We start from the raw sequence: 13721 nt of genomic DNA on the forward strand, positions 1-13721 counted from the left end.
GCCTGAAGCCGAACGGTCCCAGGGCGGGCCGAGGCTACAGCGCCCCCACAGGCCGCGCCCCGCTTTGGCTCTGCCGTTGCCATGGGGACAGGCCCCGCCCAGCGCCCACGCCAGGCTTCGCTCTGTGGCGCCGCCGGCCGGAGGGAACGCGGGGGCAGCCTCACTTCCGGGGAAGGGCCGGAAGTGAAGCGCGCGCCGCGCCGGAAGCGCGCGCGGGGGCTGCCGGGAGCTGTAGTCCCGAGGGGCGGCCCGGCGGCGGCAGTCGCGGTGCGGAGGTCGGTGCCGGGCGGGCGGGGGTCGGACCGCGACCCCTGGGGCGAACCGGGGGGGCCGCGGAGGCGGGACGGCGGCGGGAGGAGGGGCGGGAGCGGGGGATGGCGGCGAGCAGCGCGGGGCGAGGCGGGGAGGGCCGTGCGGGGCCGCGGCCTGTGCGGGCGGGGCGGCGCGGGCGGGGATGCTCGGCGGCACCGGGGATGCTCGCCGGCACCGCCGGGGCCGGGGATGCTCGGGAGGCCTCGGGGTGCTCGGGGGGGCTCGGGGCACCGCTCCCCGCGGGCCCCGGCCGAGCGGGCGGCGGGGAGAGCCCGGGAAGCGGCCCCGGGAGCGCGGCAGCCCCGGAGCTCCATCGCTGTCCGGGCAGGCTCCGCTCCGCCCGCACCGAGCCGCTCTCCCGCCGCCTCTGCCCCTCCGTGCCCGCCCGTGGCTCGCCCCGCCGCCGCCGCCGGGCCCGTTGTGCCCCGCGGCCGCGGGAACTGTGGCTGCCGGTGCCCGTGTGGCCCGGGGCTGCCCGGAGCCCGGTGCCACCTGCAGCCCTCCCCTCCCTGCCCTCTGCGCCGCTGAGAGCCCGCGGGGCTGCCCCGGCCGGGGGTTCCTGCCCCCATCCGCTGCCCTTAGCACAAATATCCAAAATAAAACCAAATCTGTGCTGCAGGGGCGTGCTGGCTGTGCCCGAGCCGGGCAGGGATCCTGGGCCGTGCAGCAGCAGGATTTCTCTCTCTGTCCTTTGTTCTCCTCACAAAGCAGCCGGGGCTCTGCCCCTTCCCACACCGCTGGAGCACCCCGGCAGCCAGTGATCACAGCTGCTGGGATTTCCCCGTGTCTCTCCCGGGAATGGGGTTTTCCCTGGTGTTTTCCAGTGGATGGAGGAGCCCCCACAAAGGCCCGGTTCCTTCCCATCCTTGGGGATTTGATCTGACAGTTTCTGTGCTGCCAGTGCCTGGTTCCACTCTTTGCCTGAGTCTGTTCCTAACAAACTTTTAGTGCTTCTTGTGCCACCCGGGTCTCTGGAGTTTGCCGGGTGTGAGGCTCCAGGCGACCGTGGATGCTCATCCCAGCTGTGCCGCTGCCTGTCCTGTGTCATCCTGGGCCATTTCATCCCAAATCCAGTGTCCTCACAGCTCCCACATCTCTCCTGTCATCAGACAAAACACATTTGGAATGTTCCAGTGCCCCTGTCCATGGTGGTCCTGCATCCCTGTGCTTCCCTGGGGGCTGCAGCAGCTGACACAGCTGGACACTTCTTCTTATTTGGGACCAGGATGTGCAGGAGCAAACCCTGGCATGTCCCCCAGGCTGCTGGATGTGCTAAAAGTGATTCCCAGGTTGGGATCCTGGTGCCAGGTTCAGCAGACCCTTTATTCTTCTCCCTGCCATGCCCTGTGCCCCAGTCTGGCTCTGACTGGTCCCAGTGAGGTTCCCAGCCCAGCTGGGCTCTGCAGACAGGATCACACCAACAGCCGGGCTGGAATCCCGCTTATCCAAGGGGATCTCAGTGTTCATCTTGGAACCTCATCCCCAGAGGGTTCTAATTTTTTATTTCTTTGTTCTTGAGCAGAAAAGACCGTTTCCATCAACTTTATATTGTGTTTACCCATTTGGGTTGGAAGGGAGTGTAAGGACCATCCAGTGCCACCCCTGCCATGGCAGGGACACCTCCCACTGTCCCAGTGTCCCGCCTGGCCTGGGGCATTGCAGGATCCAGGCTTTGCAGCGCCTCAGGAGTGTTCAGGCATTGGCTCTTTCTTCTTGGAGCAGTGCTGGGCTCACCAACTCATCCCAAATCCCCTTGGCTTGGGGCCGTTTGAGCCAGGCTGGGATGGTGCCCATGGAAGGGGGCACGGGCTGCCCTGTGCCAAGCTCCAGCCTTGGGCATCTGCCCCCCAGGACCACAGGAGAGCTCCCTGACTTTGTTCCCTGCAGTGCTTTATCACACCAGGGACATTGCCCTCCAGGATTCACCACAGCACACGCGGGGTTTCAATTTTGCCAAGTCAGTTTGCTCTGTTCTTATTGATTTCATCCTTGGAAAAGTCCAGGTGTGGGCCTGGCAGCCAGGGCAGGTTGGTGTCCGTGTGTCTATGGGGAAGGAACCACGGACAAGGTGTCACATCCAGAGATGTGGCCAGAAAATGGGGTGGGTTTATTTTATTTGAAGCCTTTTTTTTTTTTTTTTGCTATTGAAGTAATTTTGTCTTATTGAAAGCAAAAGTGAATAATTGGAATGATAATTGCAGGCTATTAATTGCATGCCCAGGAAGTCATTGATGGGGACAGTTCATGCCCACAGGATCCCAGAATATCCTGGCTTGGGAGGGATCCACCAGGATCATGGAAGTGCAGCTCCAAACCAACCTTGTGTGTAAATTCTGACCTTCAGTCCTCACCCATCTGATCTGAATTTATAGAAAATCCTTGTTACTGTTTCCAAGAATCCCTACGGTGTATTTAATGCTTGGCATGACAGATAAAACACCCCAAAACAAAGTTGGTTTTCTTATTTGAATGAAAGTTATAAATAGGAAATTTAACACAGGTTTAGTAAAGAACATTATCAGAAGTACAGTTCTCTTTCTTCTCCTGTTTTTTTTTCCCCTTTAAAGAGAATAATGGCCATAATCTACTTCATCCTGGCCTAAAAGGCTTTTAAACCCCCTCATTTTCACCCCAGACCAAAGCAGAAGCATTTGAAAGGAAACAGCCATTCTAACCCGAGTTTCTTTGTCTCCCCGCTGCTGTCCCAGGAGCGCCCTCCCTTCCCGCCGGGATGGAGATGTTCTCGCTGAATTCCCTCAAAGGTAGGAGCTGCCACGGCCCGGGGATTCCTGTGCTCCGGGGGAGATGGAGCAGGAGGAGTTCTTGGTGTGAGGAGGAGCTCAGCTGTGTCCTGGTCCCTGCAGCGCCGAGGGGATGTGACAGGAGGCTGGGACAGGGCAGGATTTCAGAGCAGGAGGAGTTCTTGGTGTGAGGAGGAGCTCAGCTGTGTCCTGGTCCCTGCAGCACCGAGGGGATGTGACAGGATTTCAGAGCAGGAGTTCTTGGTGTGAGGGGGAGCTCAGCTGTGTCCTGGGGGGTCAGCACAGAGTGGACAGGGCAGCAAGGTGGGACAGGACAGGATTTCAGAGGAACAGGAGTTGTTGGTGTGAGGAGGGAGCTCAGCTGTGTCCTGGTGGTGCAGCACAGAGGGAATGTGACAGGAAGCTGGGACAGGGCAGGAGGCTGGGACAGGAGAGGATTTCAGAGCAGGAGGAGTTCTTGGTGTGAGGAAGGAGCTCAGCTGTGTCCTGGTCCCTGCAGCACCGAGGGGATGTGACAGGAGGCTGGGACAGGGCAGGATTTCAGAGCAGGAGGAGTTCTTGGCGTGAGGGGGAGCTCAGCTGTGTCCTGGTCCCTGCAGCATGGAGGGCACAGGGCAGGAAGCTGGGACAGGACAGGATTTCAGGGAAGGACTGGGACTGGGCAGGGAGGAGCCCTGCAGTGTCACCCAGAGACACTTGAAGCTGTTTAGCTTCAAGTACAGTTTCTTTGCCTTTTAATTTTGTCCTCCTAAATATTCCTGTATCCCTCAGCACCAGCTCCATGGGCTCTTTGTCCTTGGGATTTGATCCTGTGATCCTGTCACTGTCACCATGGCTCTTTTCCCTGCCATTGCTTTGCCAGCCTTGCTTTCTATCATATTTTGTCCTCAGAAATCCCTCCAGTCACTGTTTCCTGTTTTAGCTTGTGGATCTTTCCAGAGCTCTTGTTCTTAGTGGATAGAATGGACTAAAATATTCCAGCTCTGGTTGAGGCAGAGGGACCCACCCTCCATCCCAGGGAATTCATCCTGGCACTCAGGGAACCCAGCAGTGACCCCACCACTCCTGTCACTGCCCTGCTCTCAGCCACCAGCACTGGGATTTAGCTGAATTTAAACTAAAAATCCCAGAATTCTTCCCAGTGTGGGGCAGGAATTGTGTACAAAGTCACCTCAGCTGGGAGCAAAGCCCCTCTGCTCCCCCAGATCCTGCCATTGAGGGTGGAGAGATGGAGCTGCCCTGCTCAGGGCTGGTGGTTTGCCTTCTGCTCCCCCAAATCCTGCCATTGAGGGTGGAGAGATGGAACTGCCCTGCTCAGTGCTGGTGGTTTGCCTTCTGCTCCCCCAAATCCTGCCACTGAGGGTGGAGAGATGGAGCTGCCCTGCTCAGGGCTGGTGGTTTGCCTTCTGCTCCCCCAGATCCTGCCATTGAGGGTGGAGAGATGGAGCTGCCCTGCTCGGGGCTGGTGGTTTGCCTTCTGCTCCCCCAAATCCTGCCATTGAGGGTGGAGAGATGGAGCTGCCCTGCTCAGGGCTGGTGGTTTGCCTTCTGCTCCCCCAAATCCTGCCAGTGAGGGTGGAGAGATGGAGCTGCCCTGCTCGGGGCTGGTGGTTTGCCATGGCCAGGCTGCCTGTGGGACTCTGGGATGCTCCAGCCCCGGGGATAAATGAATTCCTCAATGAAACTTGGCTCCTTAAGCCATGGCTGGAGGGCAGGTCCAGCCCAGCCCCTCTGGAGGTGCTGCCTGTGCTGGCTCACCTGCCCTCTGCAAAACAAACATACCTGGGATCCGTGGCTTCTGCAGTTCTGTAATGAATTGACTCTGCACTGCCGCTTCTGTGCCCCCAAGATAATTTTTGATATCATTTTTGGTGACAAACCACCAGCCCTCCCCAGCCCTGACTGTCCCTGCACACTGCGACTGCCTGTCAGACTCTTCCCCCAGCTTTTCCAGCCCCCTGCCTGTGTGTTTCTGAGGTTTTCCCAGCTTTTCCAGCCCCTTTCTGTGTTTCTGAGGTTTCTCCAGCTTTTCCAGCCCCCTGCCCATGTTTTCCCAAGATTTCCCAGCTTTTCCAGCCCCCTGTCTGTGTGTTCCCAAGGTTTTCCAGCCTCCCTTTCCTTCCCGTCCTCCTTGAAGATTTGATTTCCAAACCAGCTCAGTTTATTCCTGAACAAATAGTAAAAATCACAGTAAAACAGTAAAAATTATAGTTTGTGCAATGTGCTGTCACAAGATTAACCCAGGATTAATTCCCCTTAAATTGAATGAGTTGTTTTGCTTTTTAGTGGTCTGGGTTATTTTTGGATGATTTTTGACAATCAGTTTTGAATTATTTTTCCCATTTTAGTGGACCAATCCCTTAAAATTTGTAATCCAAGTGCCAGAATAACTTCATGCCTTTCAAAAAAACCTGTTTTTTTTTTTGTCATCTGGTGCTGATTCAAGATCTGGGTTTGTGTTTACATTTGGGATTTTTTTGTTTGTTTGTTTAGTGAGTTTTTTGTTGTTGTTGTTGTTTTAAGTAAAAGAACCTACAAAGACAAATCAGCAGCTAATTTTAGAGGTTTTAAAAAGTGAATACAGGAGAAGGCAAACTTGGTATAATAAGACTTTTTTTGAGTGTTCAACTCTTCCTAACATTGGTTTTCTTTTTTCTTTTTCTTAGTTTGTTTTGTTTTTTCTTTTTCCCTTTTTCCTAAAGGGTTTTATTTGATAACTTTATTTGTCTTGAACCTCTTCTCATGGAGCCCAGGCTTTGTAAAACTGAACTGTGCCATTGTATTAGTCAGTATCTTTTGCCTTATTGAAGATTTTTTTAAAAATCAGAAAAGAACAAAACCAAACCAAAACATAAACACCTTTTGCATCATGATGCTTAACCAGCCATTCATGGTAATTTTCACTTTACACACAAAATACTCAGAAATAAAGTCTTTGACATAAAAATGAGACCTGGTTTAAAGAAATGCAAAATTTAATGGTAATCCCAGTACAGCCAGGGCTGATACAGATTAATTGCTTAGGAAAAAAAAAGAAAAATCAGATTTAAATAAATCATCCTGTAGGGTGGGAATTTCAACCAGCTCCGCAGCCTTAAGAATTTTATACCTGAATTATTATATGAAATAATTAATGTAGAACTGAGTAAAGGAGGAGTTGGAGAAGTGGGGAAGCGGTGACTTATTTCATGAAGATTCTAAGATCTTTGTCAAAGATTTTCATTTTGGATTATGTAGATTTAAGATTTTATATAGATTTGACATTTTAAGTTCTTTAAAAGACTTAAAGCTTATAAAGATTTCAATTTTTTTCAGTGTTTATTTCCAAAATTAGCAAATGCAGGAGCAGCTGCATTTCAGGGACTCGCGCTTGACCGTGAGGGTGGGACATGGCTCTGTGTGCTCTGGTGTTCCAGGCCGCAATTCCTGATGTTCCCATGGCCGCAATTCCCGGTGCTTTTATAGATTCTACCGGGATTACCTACTTTATTCTTTATAATAATCACCGTCTAGCCTCTGTTCTAAGTCAGCCTTCCCAAGGCATCACTCCCACGGCCGCAATTCCCGGTGCCCCTGGCCAGAATTCCCGGTGCTCCTGGCCGCAATTCCCAGTGTCTGCCGGCCGCAATTCCCGGTGCTCCCGGCCGCAATTCCCGGTGCTCACGGCCAGAATTCACGGTGCCACACGGCTCTGGAGCCCTGGGAATGCCGCGGGCTCCGGCCACGGCCAGGACAGCAGCTCCCTGTCCTTTCGCTTGTCCATCCAGGACAGCAGCTCCCTGTCCTTTCCCGGATGGACAGCAGCTCCCTGTCCTTTCGCTTGTCCATCCAGGACAGCAGCTCCCTGTCCTTTCCCGGATGGACAGCAGCTCCCTGTGCTTTCCCCCGTCCATCCAGGACAGCAGCTCCCTGTCCTTTCGCTTGTCCATCCAGGACAGCAGCTCCCTGTCCTTTCCCCCGTCCATCCAGGACAGCAGCTCCCTGTCCTTTCGCTCGTCCATCCAGGACAGCAGCTCCTTGTCCTTTGCCCCGTCCATCCAGCACAGCAGCTCCCGGTCCTTTCCCGGATGGACAGCAGCTCCCTGTGCTTTCCCCCGTCCTTCTCCCCCTCTCCGGTGCCTCTCCCCGCTCCGTTCCCGCCGGGCCGGGCTCTCCCGGCCCTCCCGCCCGCCAGGGGGCGCTGCCGCCGCGGCCCCTGCGCTGCCCGCGGGCAAGGGGCGGCCCAATATGGCGGCGCTGGGGCTGCTGCTGCAGGCGGCGGGGCCGCTGCGCCTGTGCCGCGGCCCCCGCGGCCCCTGCGCGGCTCCCCGCGGGCTCTGCTCGGTGCCCCGCGGGCCCGCCGAGCCCCGCCGGGACGAGGAGGACGAGGAGGAGCCCGAGGCGGCGCAGGGTGAGCGGCGGGCCCGGCCGAGCTCGGGGCCCCGCGCGGCGCTCGCGCAGCGGAAGGGAGGGGCGAGCCCGGGCCCGCGGCGGGGCGGGGGAGCCGCCACATCCCTCCCTCCCTCCATCCCTCCCTCCCTCCTTCCCTCCCTTCTTCCCGCGGCTCCGCCGGGAGCGGGATGCGCGGCCACGGAGAGGAGCCGCCGAGCTGCGCAGGTACCGGGGGGCGCCGGGGGCACCGCGGAGCCGCTGCGGGGCCGCCCCCGCCGGCCTTTGTTGGCCGCGTTTGGGTTTCCCCGGCGATTCCCCTCAAGGTCGCCGAGCCGGGCCTGGGCCAGACTCCGGCCGCCTCCGGTGGCTGACGCGAGAGGAAAATCCCCGTGGAGCTGCGGCAGCAGAGCGGCCCGGCCGGGCGGGCCGTTAGGGCCGTTCCCCGCTCTCCGTGCGCGGCATCCCGCGGGTCCTCCCGGGCAGCGGGAGCCCCGGGCAGCGGGAGCCACGGGCAGCGGGAGCGCCGGGCAGCGGGAGCGCCGGGCAGCGGGAGCCACGGGCAGCGGGAGCCCCGGGCAGCGGGAGCGCCGGGCAGCGGGAGCCCCGGGCAGCGGGAGCCACGGGCAGCGGGAGCCCCGGGCAGCGGGAGCCACGGGCAGCGGGAGCTACGGGCAGCGGGAGCCACGGGCAGCGGGAGCCACGGGCAGCGGGATTCCGCGGATCCACCCGGGCAGCGGCTCCGGACGGGAGCTCCGAGCGGGAACCTCGGGCAGCAGCACCGGGCCCGGTCCCGGCCCTGCAGCGGCCCCGGAGCCCGCCGGGACTCACGGCTCTGGCCGCAGCCTGGAGGATGGTCCCGGTTGAGTGTCAGGGCTGAGCGGCCCCGGTGGGAAGGAAGGAAGGAAGGGTGAATGCCCTCGGAGCTGTCGCTGCTGTAGAAGAATGTTCAAAACTCGCGTTCGGTGCCGTGTTTTGAATCGCTTTTTGTTGGGTTATGGAGCGTGGAGAACACTCGGAGCTTGGAGGGATGCGAGGGGTTTTGTGCCAGAGGTTGTGACTTGAACCATTTTTCCTTACAAAAACCGCTGGTTTGGTTTCAGTTTTCTTTCGAGGGCTGCATTTTGGAAATTTGGAGTGTTACTATATTTGAATATTTTAGTTTTCTTTTCTCGGCCCTCATGCTTCTGTGTTGGGTGTTTTTTCCCCCATGCTCCACCATTATTAAAGTTATTATTTTCTCAGTAATTTCTGGATTCTTTGGGCCTTGGTTCCATTTGTCTTTCAGAAGCTGCTGAGTTTTATCTTGGAGTTCAGAGTGGGATAGTCGTTCAGTTGTTATATTCAAGCTGTTCAACAGAGCAAATTAACTCCCTGCTAAAGCAAGTGCTGAACCACCTCAAATTTTTGTTTAATGAGCTGCTTCAGGTGTTGCCTGAGAAAAGGAATAAACCAGGATTTTTTTTCTTTCCTGTTTTGTACTTCATCTCTCATCACTTTTTTCCTAATGTGTTTTCAGGCAGTCCCTGAGTACTTTTATTTTTGGTCTTCAGTTCACTCATCCTCCCAGTTTTTAGGGAGGATTGACCATGGAAGGCTCTTGATCTTGAGATGGGAGCGTGGTGATGCTGGAATCGTTTCCAATAATAGATTTGTTTTGGATGAACAAATAAAAGCCCTCAGGGCTTTGTGAACCTGCCCTACCTGTCCGGCTGCTCCTTGAACACGGGGAGATCATAAATGTCATTTGAAAAACCTCTTTCTGAGGTGGGTTCTGAGCCCTCAGCTTGTGGCCTGATGTCTCATTAGCTGTCATCATTTGGCCGCTTTGTTATTGGCCTTGGATGCAAATATGGAAATCCACTCAGACCCAGGCCAGCTTCAGAAAGTCGCTGTTAGATCCATGTTGTTATCTGAGGCTTCAGGTTTTTGGCTCACACATTGGGTTTGGGGAGCTCATCACTTCCCCCTCGTTCTGAGGCTGACGAGGCAGGCTGCCCCTGCCCTTGGCTTTGCTCCAGGAGCCCTCCCGTGTCACTGATTAAATTTGGCCTGTAGAACTCGGCAGAATTTGGGCTGGAGCTCTGGATGGATCCCTTCCTGGAGCAGGGTCCTGAGCAGCCCCCGTGGCTCCAAGGGGGAGCTTGGCCCCTGCTCCTCCTCCTCCTTGCTTTTGGAGGAGCCTGCTCAGCGTTCCTGAGCTCTCCTCCAGCCAGGAGCTGCCTGTGGGGTTTATTCTGTGTGTGTTGAAAGGGGCCCTGGTCAGGATGGCTGGGGATGGTGTAAAACCCCCCAAATTCCCCAAAAGCTTTGGTGTACTCCAAGCTGAGCTGCCAGGTGGAACTTTCTGCTCTCCCTCCATCTCTGCAGTGGGACATGTCTGGGCTAATTCCTTGTGAAATGGATATTGTGGAGCCACAGGGCTTTTTTTCTTCCTGGGGGATTTTTGATGTCTTGGAAACACGTTTGGATTTATTACTTGAATTTATCCTATCTTGAGGATTCTTGTCTTTGACAGTTTGTCCTTGGTGCTCATTTGTTGCTTTTCCAGGGAGTAGAATTGGAGGGAAGAGAGAAACTGGTGGGTCTCCTGTGTCCTCCTTGAAGAGGACTTTGGGCTGTTTGGTTTGTGCTCTGGTACCTGAGTGTTGTTTCCACTCCTCAGATTTCTGGGGTTTGGAGGAGGCTGGGCCACTCCAGCTGGGTGGTTTGTTGGTTTTGGGGTCTGCTCTTTGTGGCTTTCAGTCTAGCTTGGAATTATCCTGGACTTTCACAATCAAATTAAGCTAAAGCACTCACTGGCTTTGAGGAACTTTAATTAGTTAATTGGCTTCTTTGATAGCCCCACCCTGACTTGTCTGCTCTCCAAGACAGGCTTTTAATATTCCTTCCTGCTGTCAGGGCTGTGGTTTGGGTGTCGTGTGTGGCTGTTTGGGGAGTACTGGGTTGTGCTCCTGGTGCTCCCCCTGACACAGTTCCCAGCCAGACACCCACCCTCAGCTGTGGCAGACCCGAGACTCTCCTTGCTGCAAATCCCTTTTGGCAGGGAAGGGAACATTGTGCAGACCCAGCTCTGCAGCTGGGGCTGTTTCAAAGCTCCAAGGGAAGGAAGGATGGCTTCCTGCAGGGTGAGAGCTCTGGAACTGGGGCAGGAACGGGCTGAAGGTGATCCAGCAGCCTTGGCGCAGTCAGGATGTGCTGCTGGATGTGGCATTGTCAGCTGGGGAGAGAACTGCACCTTGCTGGGAGTTCCAGGCCTGAGCTGTCACCACAACTGGGCTTTGTTAGTCAGAGATCCCATTTCCCCCTCTAGAGCAGATTCAATATTTAATCTTCACCGAGGAGTCACCTCAGAGTGTGAGAAACTGCCTCTGTCAGAGGTAATTGCACTTGGGGGGCATTATAAAATGTGCTTCTTGCACCTCTTATCACAGAATTTCCCAGGTTATTGTTGTGAAAGGGGAAACAACTGGAAGCCAAATCACCAGGCTTGTGCTGGAGATCTGCTTTTTGCTTTTATTTTTAATTAGTGAATTGAATGGTGCATTTGGGAGTTGTGTTACTGCTCCTCCCTCTGTTAGTCCCACCAACGTGGAATGGAATAGAACTGCAGAGTGCCAAAATCTTGGACACTTTTCCAGTTTTCCTGAGCAGGCCAAAGTCTGAACGTAGAGGAACTTGCTTCAGTAGATAGAAGTAGCACATTTGCTGTATAATTACAGAAAATTGGCTCATAGCTTTTCGTAAGGCTGAGACCAATTTCCTTCTCCCTTGGCCAATATATAGAAGGTAATTCATGGACAAATCGTGTTCATAAATCAGAGTAATTCCTGCATTTCCCCTGGAGTTATCCAAGGCTACTGCAAGCATTTCTCAAGATCCAGGTGGTTCTTCTGTGGTTTCCAAGAAGCAGTTTCAAAACTGAGTGTCACCAGTGCACGCTGTGTGTCACCAGTGTGTGCTGAGCTGTGGGCCAGGCTGCTGGGTGTTGCTGGAGAGGGTGATGGCATCAGCAATGGCTTTTTGTTCTCCTTAGCCAGTGTCCAAGGCAGTGTCAGGCCTGCAGTAGCACAGCAGAGCTCTGCTCTCTCTGAAGCTCCTGTGGTTTCCCAGTTGTTCCCTGCCAGCTGGGCCCTCCTGGGACAGCATCATGGTGAGCAGCTCCCCAGAGAGCGTCTCCTGCCCTGCCCGTGGGACAGAGCCTTTCCCAGTTCTTTCCTGCCAGCTGGGCTCTCCTGGGACAGCACCACAGTGAGCAGCTCCCCAGAGAGCATCTCCTGCCCTGCCTGTAGGACAGAGCCTCTCTGAGCTCTCCTTGCCTTGAACATCTCAGGAAGTGTCCCAGGCCAGGCTGGATGGGCTTGGAGCAGCCTGGGACAGTGGAAGGTGCCCCTGTCCAGCTGTTCAAGAAATGAATGAAAGATCTTCAAGGGTCTTTCCAGCACCGTTGTGGGATTATCTGCAGTTCTGTGTTTGTTCATGGCAGTAACTCCAGAATCAGTTCCCAGCAGGCCATGGTGGCACATCTTGGTGCTGCTCAAGTGAGTGACTCTTGGCTCCTCGTTTCTCCTTGCACTTGGTGGCTCAGTTGGAAATTCTGGTTTCTGATGGTACCAGTGATCTCTGAGCTGGCTTCTGATTCATTGCTGAAACTTGCCCTGGATCCCTGCAGGGGATTTAGAAGCTCTCTGGAAGGGAATGCTCACCCCAGGGCCCTGTGCAGGGAGGTTACCCAAGCCCTGGCTGCCCAGGGAGGGTGTGTGGGATGAGGCTGGCTGTGGGATGAGCTGTGCTTGCTCCTGCAGAGAGGAGATCCCATCCCTGTGTTCCCTTGTGCTGCCTTTGTACCTGCAGGACTGTGCTGGCTGATTCACTGTGAGCCCAGCACAAACGTGTGGGTTTCCTTTCCCTGCCTTGGCCTTCTGTGGGATTAGGGCTGCAGATTGGCTCCCTGCACATCTGGCTGGAGCTGTGAGACCTCCCTGCTTGTGAGCTGTAGGAACATCTGGAATTGTTATCACATTGGGCTGATCTCGCTGGACCCAGTGCTGGCCATGGCAATGGTGCAGGTGAGAGCAGCTGGAGCAGCTCCCTCACTGCCAAAGCTGCTGGATTGGTCAGGGGGGAGGCTGGGACAGGAGGTGGGTGTGCTATGGCTCTGTCTGGGCCAGTGGGATTATTATTATATATTTCTGTATTTTTTTTTAATGAGTGATTTGCTCTGACCATGAACACCCCTCCCTGCTGTACCCTGAGCAGCATTTCCCTGTGGGGGCAGGGCCAGTCCCTCCTGCCCTCTGTCCTGCTGCTCCTGGGGCTGCTGTGTCTCCCAGCACCATTGGCAAACTTCTTTCCAGGAGGTTCTCTGGGCAATTCAGTACTGAACCTCATTCCCAGGCTCTAATCCAGTCTCAGTCATTTCAGAAGAAGTCCTCAGGCATTTTTGCATGTTCCTCTGCTGGTTGGATCTGATGTGTACCTTGTGAGACCCTGGATTTAACCCATGGCTGGGGGGGCGTTGCAAACACCCAAATTGTGCAAAGTCATTACTGCTCAGTTGGGTTTGGATATTGAGGAGTGACAAACAGAGCTGGTGGGGAAACAGAACCTGCTCCATGCTGGTGCCAGTGGCTGGACACAAGGGCAGGGATTGTCCCCTGTGCTGGCCCTGCTGAGGGACCCCAGGGAGTCCTGGGGGCAGCTCTGGGCCCCTCCAGCAGGAGAGCCCTGAAGGGGCTGGAGAGAGTCCAGGGAATGGAGCTGGGCAGGGGCTGCAGAATCCCTGAGGGAGCTGGGCAGGGGCTGCAGAATCCCTGAGGAGCTGGGCAGGGGCTGCAGAATCCCTGAGGAGCTGGAAGGGGCTGCAGAATCCCTGAGGAGCTGGGCAGGGGCTGCAGAATCCCTGAGGAGCCGGGCAGGGGCTGCAGAATCCCTGAGGAGCTGGGCAGGGGCTCAGCCTGGAGCAAAGGAGGCTCAGGGGCCCTTGTGGCTCTGCACAGCTCCTGCCAGGAGGGCACAGCCGGGGGGATTTGGGATCTTATCCCAGGGAACAGGGACAGGAGCAGAGGGAACGGCCCCAGGCTGGGCCAGGGCAGCTCAGGGTGGGCACAGCAGGAATTTCCCCATGGAAAGGGGGTCAGGGATTGGGAGAGACTGCCCGGGGAGGTTTGAGTGCCCATCCCTGGAGGTGTCCCAGGAACACCTGGAGGTGGCACTCAGAGCTCTGGGCTGGAACAAGGAGGGCATTGGGCACAGGGTGGGTTTGATGATCCTGCAGGT

The 13721-nt window shown here is 55.8% G+C and overlaps 1 protein-coding gene across 3 annotated transcripts in view; it reads left to right on the top strand.

The window, feature by feature from the left end:
* Window positions 1-252: 252 nt before the first annotated feature.
* The window catches only part of DHX30 (DExH-box helicase 30), a 31704-nt gene continuing 18235 nt past the window's right edge, over window positions 253-13721 (top strand). Inside the window, exons 1-2 of one of the 3 annotated variants that reach the window (XM_058809644.1) lie at window positions 253-275; window positions 3021-3074. In XM_058809644.1, coding sequence (XP_058665627.1) covers window positions 3044-3074 — 31 coding nt within the window. In that variant the 5' untranslated portion in view covers window positions 253-275; window positions 3021-3043. Of the gene's footprint in view, window positions 276-3020; window positions 3075-7300; window positions 7465-7526; window positions 7671-13721 lie in introns of those variants that run through there. The other 2 variants (XM_058809627.1, XM_058809635.1) reach the window with 2 other exon arrangements.

The sequence above is a fragment of the Ammospiza caudacuta genome, chromosome 1, assembly GCF_027887145.1.
Source record: "Ammospiza caudacuta isolate bAmmCau1 chromosome 1, bAmmCau1.pri, whole genome shotgun sequence".
In the NCBI taxonomy this organism is placed as follows: domain Eukaryota; kingdom Metazoa; phylum Chordata; class Aves; order Passeriformes; family Passerellidae; genus Ammospiza; species Ammospiza caudacuta.